This window comes from Sitophilus oryzae, unplaced genomic scaffold, assembly GCF_002938485.1.
Source record: "Sitophilus oryzae breed Bouriz unplaced genomic scaffold, Soryzae_2.0 scaffold_1604_pilon_pilon, whole genome shotgun sequence".
NCBI classification, from domain to species: domain Eukaryota; kingdom Metazoa; phylum Arthropoda; class Insecta; order Coleoptera; family Curculionidae; genus Sitophilus; species Sitophilus oryzae.
The window spans coordinates 823,470-836,552 of NW_022146286.1; the positions used below are offsets into that span (position 1 = coordinate 823,470).

At 33.5% G+C, this 13,083-nt stretch overlaps 2 protein-coding genes across 2 annotated transcripts in view; one reads left to right on the forward strand and one right to left on the reverse strand.

The window, feature by feature from the left end:
• The window catches only part of LOC115879988 (flotillin-2), a 398,348-nt gene that overhangs the window by 167,423 nt on the left and 217,842 nt on the right, over positions 1-13,083 (forward strand). The gene's annotated exons all lie outside the window — the stretch shown is intronic.
• Positions 5,888-13,083, reverse strand: part of LOC115879982 (glucose dehydrogenase [FAD, quinone]-like) — a 31,971-nt gene continuing 24,775 nt past the window's right edge. The window contains exons 8-11 of the mRNA XM_030897054.1: positions 12,496-12,740; positions 11,744-11,883; positions 10,012-10,189; positions 5,888-8,733 (exon numbers count right to left, since the gene is read on the reverse strand). Of these exons, the coding sequence (XP_030752914.1) occupies positions 8,155-8,733; positions 10,012-10,189; positions 11,744-11,883; positions 12,496-12,740 (1,142 nt within the window). The 3' untranslated portion in view covers positions 5,888-8,154. The remainder of the gene's footprint in view (positions 8,734-10,011; positions 10,190-11,743; positions 11,884-12,495; positions 12,741-13,083) is intronic.

A 13,083-nucleotide genomic window follows, 5' to 3' on the forward strand; every position in this document is an offset into this window, starting at 1 on the left:
TCAAGCTTTCGAGAATTTTATTCCCATCAGGACAGTTTGACTGAGTCAATTAGCAAAAAAACATCCTTTGTACAAAAAGGCCTTAGCATCGTATAACACTGGACTACAAGGACATTTCCTTTATAAAATATTAAAATACATATCCATCGATATTACTTTTCTTTTAAACACAAACAAAAAGATTTTTTTAAAAATTTTAATTTTTACCTTGTTATTTCGAGCTCGATCAAACAGTGACTGTTTAATAAAATACCAATCTTGATTGGTATTTTAGTCATAATGACACCCTTAGTCACTATGACTCTTAAAAGGTTTTATTTTTTGGTAATTTCTGCTAAGGATATATTTAACTATTTTATTACATATATCGGTTTTGAGTTCAACAAATACTTATTACCGAGTAATTTACTTTCATATTGTTTAACGCCAACTGACCAATTCACAGTACACTTTCTTTGCAACATACGTGTAATTGGACGATTATGAAATGGTATATTAAACTTCCTATATTCGGGATATATCTAGTTTATTGATTTTTGAGAGTTTATTGACATTGTATTAATAAATTGCAGAAACGAAAAAACTCGCATAAACATAATAAAAATATTTTGTGCCTAAAACCTATCAGTGACGTTGCAAATGCGTATGACATGGTGGATGTTGGTATTATGATTGAAAAACCGGGGGATCTCTGGTTTTCAAATGAGTCATAGTTTTTAACAAAATTGATCATAGTTAACTTCAAAAGCTCAAAGAGCACAGATTGATAATTGTAATTAGGGAATATTGACTTCAATAATCCAATTAGGCTAAATCGTACCATTAATTGGCCCGCCAAGTCTTCTATCTTTGGTCTTCCTGCGAAGCACACTCAAAAACCGTCTTTATGGACATATACAGGGTGTCCCACTTAAGATAGATACAAGCCAATATCTTGGTTGTTTGTTGAGCGATCTTTTTCATTTTTGGCAGGAGGCTGTATAAGACGTACATTTTGCCCAGGGTAAGAAATGCGATACCTCATAGACGTACGTTTTAATGGGGTTTGATATTTTTCGAGTCAAGAGCAAACTACCCTTAGGACAGTATTTATTTCAAATCTGATAAATTATATTGAATCCTCCTTACCTAAGATACTTAACTTCTAATTTTGATAAATATTAATACAGGGTGTGTTATTAAAATAAGACATTTTTATTTTTATTATTATTTTTTTAAGTACTTACGACGCCACTGGATAAACAATTGGTTTATTATCAATAACCAATTATAACCAATTATCAATAATTAATAATCGTTTTTTTATGGTGGTTTGGTCGACGATGTTGACTTTTAGTTCGTTATAGTTCTCGGTTATTGTTTTATAAATCTTTATTTAGAGCATATTTTTCAAAGTTAATAGTGATTGTTTTAAATATCTAACTATTTGGATTTTTTTTAAATATTCCTCAATAAAACGAATAAAAATCATATTTCAGATTCCATTGAAAACTGGGTTTTTAAATTATTTTGTAACTCATTTTATTCATTTGTATTAGCAAACTTAAAAAACCATTTTTTAAAGTAAACAAAATAAATTGAAAATATTTAGTTTTTTTGTATCGTATCTTAATTATTATAGAAGCTATCTGAAAACTTAAATCGATTATTAATTGATAATTGGTTATAATTGGTTACTGATAATAAACCTGTTGTTTATCCAGTGGCGTCGTAAGTACTTAAAAAGATAATAATAAAAATAAAAATGTCTCATTTTAATGACGCACCCTGTATCAATATTTATCAAAATTAGAACTTAAGTATCTTAGGTATAAGGAGGATTCAATATAATTTATCAAATTTGATATAAATACTGTCATAAGGGTAGTTTACTCTTGACTCGAAAAATATCAAACCCCATTAAAACGTACGTCTATGAGGTATCGCATTTCTTACCCTGGGCAAAATGTACGTCTTATTATTATAGAGCCTCCTGCCAAAAATGAAAAATATCGCTCAACAAACAACCAAGATATTGGCTTGTATCCATCTTAAGTGGGACACCCTGTATGTATACAGTAATTTAGATGAACTGAAAGTGCCATCTCTGTGGAATGCGAAACATTCTCCCCTTTGTATCTTCAACAACTTTGTATTGCGTTCGCCTTTCTTGAGTTATAACGAGTTATAACTCATCATACAGTTTCAGGGCTTTAACAAAAGCCAGTATCTGAGACGGCTCCTCAGAGGCCAGCTCTCCATCCTCGACATCAACCGTACCAAAATTCATGGCACGAACGGTCGTCGTCTCGGCGCACTCAGTGATAAGGTGTTCTGGTGTTTTCCGATTTTCTCCACAGGATCTGCATTCGCAGTTTTTCTCAGCTTTAGTTGAGGAGATGGTGTCCTGTTAGAAATCCCGTGACAATCCGAAGATTGCTTTACTTAAATCAAGGAAAATCTTTGATTTTTCTCGGTCGTTTTTCTGAGTTGTTTCGAGTCTCTGAGGATTTTTTTGATCGTTGGAGAACTCCCACTCCAGGTTAAGGATGGAGTCTGCCAGGTTCTTCATTTCCGCTTTTAGTTGGTTTCCGTTTGGGAAGCATAACGGTTCTGGTCCAGTTAGTGGAGTGTTTGCTCCTTTTCTAGCTAGATCATTTGCTTTTTCATTGCCTTCTATCCCTTGGTTAGCGGGCCAGAGTAGGAGGACTTTATTTTCTTTGCCTAATTTGTTCAGCTTCTCTAGGCATTCTTTGACCAACTTCGAATGTATGGTTACTGAGTTGATCGCGTTTACTGCTGCTTGACAATCTTGTAAAGAATATAATAAGTATTTAAATTTTGTAAGTAAAAATATATTGTATGGTGCCCGGTGGCGTAGAGGTACAGGCTCTCGTCTACCAATCTCAAGGTAGTGGGTTCGAATCCTACACCCGGCATTTCATCAGCCGACTATTTTTATTAAAATAAAAATAGTTTGGGTACCTAGGTCGACTCAGCCTTAAATGAGTACTTGGGATTCACAATCCTAAGGTAATAATAGGCGGTTGAAGCGTAGTGCTAGCCACATTACCTTCCTTGTATACCGAACGGCGCCGGCGCTAGCATGGCATGCTGTACCTTGCTACTCCCAAGGCGTTAAACGCTATATACGGGAGCTATTATTATTATTATTATTAAAAATATATTGTTAACATCCTATAACGATTGAAGTGTTCCTCGTAACCAGTCTTGTTACGGTTGAGTACCACTCACTCTCTACTTCGACTGGAGTTATTGCCGGCACTTTCTCTCCAATTTGATAGAACTACGATAACCGCCGCCTTCCTGTTGACTTTGATTCTTGACCGTTCTGCTATAAATTTAAGGTTAATCGAATTGTCGTTGTTACGAAATTCTAACAGAAGTTTCTCGAAAAAGGTCTGTTTTCTTTAGAACTAATGGACCGTTTAACACAATCAAGACATTGGCGGTTTCAAAATAAAAGACAGATGAAAGTTATTGCATACTTAAACTTTATTTTGTACAGCCTTGAGATGATCTAATTGGTAACATTGTGAATGTATTTACAATAATATCTACATCCTTATCTTAATGTTTTAACATATACTTAACACTAAACAGATTAAGGAGTTATATGGGTAATACGTTACATTTATTTTTACATATTATCGCACTAAAGAATAAATAACATAAAATTTTATGAAATTGGTAGGGGTAGGGATCACAGGAGATATAACTAATGTATAAATTGAGAGATTCTTATAATAAAATTTGAAAGTCATCAAAATGTTTGCAATATACAGGGTAGGGTCTTAAATAAGTGCACATATTTTCAGGACTGGTAGATCTCGATAAAAGACATATTTTTTCGTTTTTCAAATTAGTCCAAAATAGCCGAGTTATATTTGAAAATTATAACAAATAATGTTTTTTTGCTGAAATTTTGAGAATAAATGGATTTTTTTGGATTGTGTTTTTCTTCCTCTAAAATTAATCTATTACGTATGTTGCCATATTATAAAAATATGTTTTTATCTAATTTTTTTTAAAAAATCCAATTATTTTCGAGGAATACAAAATTATTTTTCGCGGAAAAAATATCATAGATGCTTTCCCGGGATCATAATATACCACCTTTAAAAATATTAGCACGTATGACTTACCCTGTATATGTACCCTTAATATACAGGTCTTTTCACGTAACTGATTCATTCAGATTAATACAAAATGATGAAAAAAAACGGCGTCAGAGATGGCTTTGAAATGAAAGGATGATTGCGATTTTATATGTAAAATTTTATGGGAATGTCATAGATCGTCATTTCCAAGCCAAGTGAGCGCCGTTTTTTTTTCGACCATACGAAATTTTCGTAGTAGTAAAATGCTACTTATTTAATGTTATTTATTCTGAACATGAACCATTCAAATTTGTGTCTAAATTACAAAATCCAAAAAAAATAATGACCCATTTACTTGAAAAGCCCTGTATAGATTGATATTAATATAAAAATAGTATATAATATATTGTGTGGGATGCAACAGTAGGGTTAGGTATACGTTCGAAACCCTTCAAAAGCTACTGAAAAAAGATTTGAGAACTACTGATATATTAATTTAAATTTAAATGTTTATACAGGATGAGTCTTAAATAGGTAAGTGCAAATATTTTCAGGAGTAGTGTTTTTCGACCCCAGAAACACGATTACCTATGACGTTTTTTTCGCGAAAAATAATTTGAAAATTATGAATTTTTTAAAAAAAAATTTAGAATTTTTTTTAGTTTTTAGTTAAAAAATATTATTAACATTGCAACCAACAACGTAGATAGTAGATTAAATTTACAAGAAAGAAAACTCAGAAAAGATCCCAAAAGTTGTTCTCAAAATTTAAGCAAGTTTTTTTTGGAAATTTTCAAAGTAAAATAACTCGGTTATTTTGGACTTATTTGAAAAACGGTATAAAGAAAATATGTTTCTTTTATCGAGATCCCTTCAAATATTTAAACTTATTTAACACTCACTCTGTATATTTTTTTGAGCAAAATTAATGAGGATCATTAAGTTGGAAGTGAATTTACTGATCAGTAAATTCAATCTCTATACAGGGTGTCCCAGAAATAAGTATTTTAAATGGTAGTATAGTTCAACCCCAGAAACACGCCTATGAGGTTTTTTTGCGAAAAAAGAAATTTGAAAATTCGGAATGTTTTGAAAATATTTTTAGTTTTTATTTAAAAAATTGGCGCCGGGAGGCACGTATAGCCGCCCATACTACAATATGTTAATATCTCGAAAATTGCGAGTTTGACTGATTTTGATGTTATTACAAATTTTGTTGCAAATATTATTCCTAATCTTAATTTGAAAACCGCGTTTCGCTAGCTACTGTAATTTTGGAGTTACGATTTTTTAAATTGTTAACCCCCTCCTATACCCCCTTAACAACCCCCCACCCCCACCAAAAACTAAAGGCCTAATTCTCGGGTGCCAAAGTATTTTTGTGCCAAATTTGGTTAAAATCGGTTCAGCGGTTTTTGAGTTATCTTGTTACAGACGGACAGACAAGACAGATAGACAGACAGACACCATGAAAATATTTTGTATTTAGGTCATTTATGACCCAAATAACTCATTTTGAGTGAAATTAAAAAAACTTTTTTTTGCTGATCCTAATAGCCCACCATACCTATTGGTATGGTCGGCTAAAAAAATAATTTAATTTTTAGTAGATTAAATTTACAAGAAAGAAAATCCAGAAAAGATCCAGTGGTTCTCAAAATTTTAGCAAAAAATCTGTCTCTTTGAAAATTTTCAAAGTAAAATAACTCGTTATTTTGGACTTATTTGAAAAAGGATAAAGAGAAAATATGTTTCTTTTATCGAGATCTACCACCTTTTAAAATACTTGCACTTATTTCTGGGGCACCCTCTATATTTTTTAACTTGTTGATTTCTTTTGTATAATTAATTGTTTATTATTCTTATACTTTAATATTTATTCCTAAATGACTAGTAGGTTAATATATTGATATGAAAGATCACAATGATCATACAAATAACTAGAAATATCCAATACACTTATAAATATTTAAAAATTTTACTATATGTATAATGTCTATGTATTTTTGTTTTTTATTTAAATGTTTTATTCAATTTATAAAAGATTTTTATATTTTATTCGTTTGGGATTTTGGGATATATATTTTTTGATTTCGATTTCAAACCAGAATAGTCCTTGATAATCGACTAGAAAGACCAAATTGATCAGGAAACCTTAGGGGTGTCTCACTTGGTTAAAAAAGGTACATGCACTGCCAAAATATCATCTCGTCGCGATCAGCGAACAAGTGTTAGTGGACGTCCATAGTGCACCAGCTTCCCCCTTCATACTGTATCGCGGTCAGGTTAGGTTGTGTTAAAAGGTTATGCACAATTCAAGCTATTTACTTACAAAATTATTAAAAATTAATCGATTTTAATCGAAATAAAAATTGTAGCATTTTTTTCAACGGTTTTAAATTTTGTTGAAAATATAATTCAACGTTTCTTTCTCCATGCAGAAATATTCGTAAAATGTTTGAAGGTGAGCTGTGAGTTGTGGATATAACACATTATATTTACCAAATTCAAAACTAGACCGATTAACTTCATGAATGCGAGTGCTGCTTTTTTGTATCAGTTTAATATGAACATGAGCACTAGCTAATAAAAAGACATAATAGATCCCGATCCCAGGAAGAACTCCATGATGCCGCATGAGTCGCATGACATTCCTGTAAGAGGTTGTTAATGACCACTACCTATTTCAATAGCGCAGGTTCACAAAGTAATAAGTCCTGCCGCGATATAAGCCCGCCACCGGGAAGCGGAAAGCCGGTGCACTATGGACGTACACTTATATTACAGCGTCATGACTTCGTTTATCTAAGTTAAGGTGCTTCCAGACCTGAGGCGAGAGCGAGACGAGAGCGAGACAAGAGCGAGACATCTTCTATCCATTTTTTGAGGCAAGCTTGCCACGACATAAGCCGAGTTGGATCATAGTGAAAGGAATCCAAACACATATTAAATTGCAATTGAATATAACAAACGATGGCCAAATAATTACGCATACACTAATGCATTTTTTTATATTAACATAATACTTGGTTCGTCATATTTTATACATCGTCGGTTTTTTTCCCCTTTAACCAGTGGAGGCTACAGAGGGGGGGGGCCATGGCGCCCGGGCTGCGCCTAAGATCTGTAAATTGGGTTAAATCTTAGGTTTTTGGGTTAAAAATGGCGCCCTAAAAAGCACATTCTACATTACTTTTTATTTTGGGCCCCCCCCCTAAAATAAATTCCTGTATCCGCCCCTGTCTTTAACCATTCGTTTCGAAACACGACGTCCTTTACAAAGTACGTTTTTTAATGTTTTTCAGAACAAAATGTTAAATAGAAAAGTTGTAGAAAAGGTTAAGAAGCACATTTTAAAATTAGGTACTGTAAAGGTATACAGGGTTCTTCAAAAAAGTGTTGCGGATATAACATATTATATTTTAATAAGAATACCCAATTTTTTATTTTATTATTAGCTTCTACGTACTACGTACAATTCGGTAATTTTTTTTATCTAAAATTAATATATTTTGTAATAATTCAAATTGTTTAAAGAAAGATTAGATTTTGGTACGGTAAAAATTATCAATGACGCAAAATCTGTAAATTCTATCAGAAAAAATTATAATACATACGGTGTCGGTGTACCATTTAAAAAATTGATATTATTTTGTTTTAAATAGTCGAAATTCATAAATTAGAGCTAATATTTCGCAGTCGAGCTAGCCTACCAAAAACACGTCCAGACTGAGCCGCGAGGGGTGGCACTCTGTAACGAAATAGCGATCGGTAGCGATGAAGAATACTGTCGCTTGCCAGAGTTAGTCGCTTGCTTAGTTACAGAGTTCCAGCCCAGCTTTCTTTGATCGGCCGTCGAAAAACCGACAGAGGACGGATAGCATCGAGGCTCTGTGGGTTGTAGTAAGTACCCGTCCACACTTGGCGAATTTGGAATGTCTCGCGCTCGTCTCGCTCTCGTCTCGTCAGGTCTGGACGCACCTTTATAGGTTTGTGTAAACTTTATAATAAATATTACAGTAAAAACAGTAATAATGGAATTTAGATTAACATTTTAATGCATTACTCTTATACCCCAATCCTCCTTGATCATATCGCTCGCTTTTTCCCCAATCATAATCGTCGGGGCATTAGTATTTCCACTCACAATATTGGGCATTATTGATGCATCGACCACCCTTAATTTCCCCACACCGTAAACCCTTAATCTCGGATCAACAACTGAATCCGGATCCGTATCCGGTCCCATCTTACACGTGGACGTCGGATGATAGATAGTGAAAGTAAAATGTCTTATACTACACTCCCAGTACTCGTCGGAATCAAAGTCGTACTGTCTACAACCGGGAAACGGTACTTTATGGGGCCTCGATCCGAATCGTTGAAACGCTTTTGTAGCTGAAACGTTTAAAGCGATTCTGATGCCTTCGGTGAGGACTTGAACGTCTTCTTTGTGAGTGAAATAGTTTGGTATAATGTCTGGATAGACTTTAGGATCTTTCGATCTTAGTCGTATCCAACCGTTACTTTTTGGTCGTAAGAGTAAAGGTAGGATGGTCCAGGTTTCGGCGTTTTTTAATGGTTTGTATACGGTGTTGTAGATGCTGTCTCTTAATCCAGTTATTTTTCGAACCTGAAACAACAGATGTAATTTTTAGTTAGTTTAATATGTAGTTTTAGTCTATACTTCTATACTACTATCTATACTAATCTATACTAATATATAAAATACTTAAGTGACTGACATACTGATTAATCACGATCCTGCTCAAACCACTCAACGTAAGAAGCTCAATTTTGGCATACAGGTTGATTCTAGGGTGTACAGGTTAGATAAGAAGGGATTTTTCGAAATTCCATTTCCAAGGGGGTGAAACCACCCCTCAAATATTACAATATTTTTTATTTAAAAAACGGTCAAGTTTCCGAAAAAACGCTTAAACACGTATATTTTATTTTGTTTTTTTTTACATATTTTAAGATTTTTTAAAAATGTATACAGGGCGTTTCGAAAAATCTGGTCATTGATTAATCACGATCCTGCTTAAAGCGCTTGACGTAAAAAGCTGATTTTTGGAAAACGGATTGACTTTAGGGTGTAGAGGTTCGATAAGAAGGGATTTTTCGAAACTCGAATTCTAAGGGGGTGAAACCACCCCTCAAATATTAGAATATTTTTTATTTAAAAACCGGTGAGTTTTTCGGAAAAACTCTTCAACCCGTATATTTTATTTTGTTGTTTTACATATTTTAAGATTTTTTAAAAATTTTTACAGGGTGTTTCATAAAATATGACCATTGAGTAAACACGATTCTGCTTATACTGCTTGACGTTTAAAGTTGCTTTTTGGCAAATGGATTGACTGTGGGGTGTAAAGGTTCGATAAGGAGGGGTTTCTCGAATCTCAAATTCCAGGAGGGTAAAAACGCCCCTGAAATATTACAATATTTGTTATTTAAAAAACTGTTAGTCTTTCGGGAAAACGCTTGGACACGCATAATTTTTTTTTGTTTTTTTTACATATTATGAATTTTTTTTAAAAATCATACAGGGTGTATATATGTGTTTAAGCGTTTTCTCGGAAATTTGGCCGTTTTTTAAATAAAAAATATTGTAATATTTGGTTTCATCCCCTTGGAACTGGAATTTCGACAACAATTCCTTCTTATCGAACCTCTACACCCTAGAATCAACCTGTATGCCAAAATTGAGCTTCTTACGTTGAGTGGTTTGAGCAGGATCGTGATTAATCAGTGAGTCGGTCACTTAGGGATTTTATATATTAGTATATAGATTATATGAGGAACGTCATCGATCGTCATTTCCAGGTCAACTGGACGCCGATTATACGATATAATTGAATGTAATAAATAAAAAATTCTATAGTTACCAATTTCAAATAGACTATACCTGATCAGGATCAGAATTAATGCTGCTAGGTGCAAAGTGGAATTGAATATCCGGCCAACTACCGGAACTTGGAGCGTATTTGGTGTTAACAAAAGCCAAACCTTCTACACCACCCAGTGATGTCATCGGACCTCGTTCTTTTAGAATGTATTCCAAAGCTACTTGGGGCGTCTGAAATCTACAATTCAAATCTGGAATTGGATATACGATGATTTTTACGTCACTGATTCATTAAAAGTTTTTTAGAATCTGATTAGAAATAGCTTTATCTTGAAACGTTCATATCTGTTATAGAACTTCACTGTGTCACATTTTTTAATTTATATTGTAAAAACTATTTTTCTTATATTTTTATACACTTTGTATACTAACTGGACCAGACCCGTTCTGCTCCCTAAGTGGAAGCCAACTTAAAGCAGAACTCAAGAACCGGAAGGCCTCCATCCATAACCTGGAATTGGAATCCTCCAACGGTCTTAGACACTGGAAGAAATTTCTCAGAACTTACAACCGAGAAAAATCAAAGCAATAACAATCTTCGGATTATCACGAGATTTTTAACAGGACACTGTCTCCTCAATAAACACCTCATTAGATTGAAGCTAAGAAACAACGACGAATTCACATTCTGTGTGAAAAATGGAGAAGTACCAGAACACCTCATCACATTCTTTTTATAATTAAATTTATATCTTTTTATGGCTGATGATGGCTGAATAGCTGAAACCCGTTACCAAATTTTAATAAACCTTTTATGGAGATTTGACTTTGATTGCACTTAAGCTACGTCCACACCAAAGAGACACAGAGGAACATTTTGTTGCAGATTGCCGCAACCGTTGTTTATGGAAACTGAAACAACAGCAAAAGTTCCGTAAACATTCTTTCCACACCAAGGTAACTCATTCTTGTGAATGTTTTGTTGTGTTGCTGCAACAGGAAACAGTGTCCACACCAGTGCAGTGTGCGTTTCTGTTTCTAGTTTACAATGTGGTCCGACGAAGATTTGCAGGCAGCAGCAGCTGCAATTGTAATAATTTTACAGAAAAAGAAAAAACGAGTCCGTAAATGTTGGACGAGACCAAGTCTTTTAGAAAGAAAGTCACATGGTGTTATACGTCTTCTGAGTTCATTAAAAAAATATGATATAGTATCAGAATGTATGCCATTTCCAATTCCATTACATATATCCACCTATAAATTCTGTTTTTGGTACCGGCCTTTATACTTTTTACCCGTGGATTCCACAAACACTCGGCATTTTGGTATAATGCATGTTTGTTTTTATTATTATACTACTAAATCAACTGATGATTTGGGCAACGATGCGACGGCTTCACGACACAAGTTTCGGGTTTTGGAAACAAGCAACAACCTGTCCACACTATAAAAATACCATCGAGGAACATAAAATGTTTACCAGTGTTTCTATATTTCCTTTGATCTTTGCCGCTAAATATGGAAACAAGCAACTTATAGAAACTTTTGTTGCTGCAACTGTAAACAATGAGGAACTTAAATAAACTTTTGGCAAGATTCATAAACAAGTTCCATTAACAAGCAACATAAACATAATGTTCCTAGGTGTGGCTTTCGGTGTGGACGTAGCTTTACATTTGATTCATATCTTTATCTAAATTTAATCCTAAAAAACCTTTAATAAACCATGTCAATATTTCTGAGTTATTTGATACGTAACTGTAACTAACAATTATGATTATTTTTCTTTTACCTGTCCCTAGTAAATGTTACTGGTTCATCCACTATGAATGTCATACCTCCCAGTCCTATATGATCCTGTAGATTGTGGCCAACTTTCAAATCACTTATTACAGGAATATTAAACTCCTCTAAATGGTCTCTGGGGCCTACCTACAACAACAATATATTATACGTATAGTTTGTCTAACGAGATGATATACAGTATGTCCCAGGATTGTCTTTACAAGAGGAAACACTTTTATTACTGACATTTTGAGAAAAATCCATTTTATTTTTACCGTGGTACCACCCTTTAATGTTTTTTGCAATTGCGTTAAAACACTCAGTAAAAGAAGCACAAACTTAATTCCAGAAATGTTTATTATACAGGGTGTCCCAGAAATAAGTACAAGTATTTTAAGGGGTGGTAGATCTGGTCAAAAAAAAACATTTTTCTCTTTACTATTTTTCAAATAAGTTCAAAATAACCGAGTTATTTTACTTTGAAAATTTAAACAAAAAATGTTGTTTTGCTTAAATTTTGAGAACCACTGGATCTCTTCTGGATTTTCTTTCATGTAAATTTATTCTACTACCTATGTTGTCATAATATCAAGAAATTATGTTTTTTAGCTTAAAACTAAAAAAAAATCCAAATTTTTTTTTAAAGAATTACAAATTTTCAAAAACCTCATAGGCGTGTTTCTGAGGCCGAAATATACTACCAGTTAAAATACTTGCACTTATTTCTGGGAGACCCTGTATAGTTAAATAATTTCTTACTCCGCTCAGCATGAGAATTTGAGGGCTTCCAATAGCACCGGCGCTCAATATAACTTCCTTTTTAGCTCTGACGAATTGCGGACGATTATTCCTGATCAACTTGACACCATACGCCATCTTGGTCTTGGGGTCGATCATAATTTTGGTAACCTGGGAGAACATGGCTATGTGTAGATTCTTGCGATTTCTTATTGGTCGCAGGAACGCCTTTGAGGTGGAACATCGTGAACCACGTCGAATGGTACCTTATGTAGAAAGAAACTATTGTCAGTATTTCTGTAAAATAATGTTGTTACAAAGTTTGTTTTTAATTGTCATTAACAATATCAATAGTGCTTTAATGTTGTTCTGTCAAGAGATAAGTACCTAATAATTTAAACAGAGTTTAGTTAATATGAAGTGGTGAACGTGTAATCCTTGATTTTAAATATAAAAAATACAATTTCATTCTTCACTGGCTTTCTTCAGTCTCTACTTTTCTGTCAATTTACTGCCATTAGCACTTTTTCGCAAATTCAATATTAAGCAATTGCCACTTTTTATGAAAATTCCCACTTTTTATGTAAATTTACAGTTTTTGTGTCAATT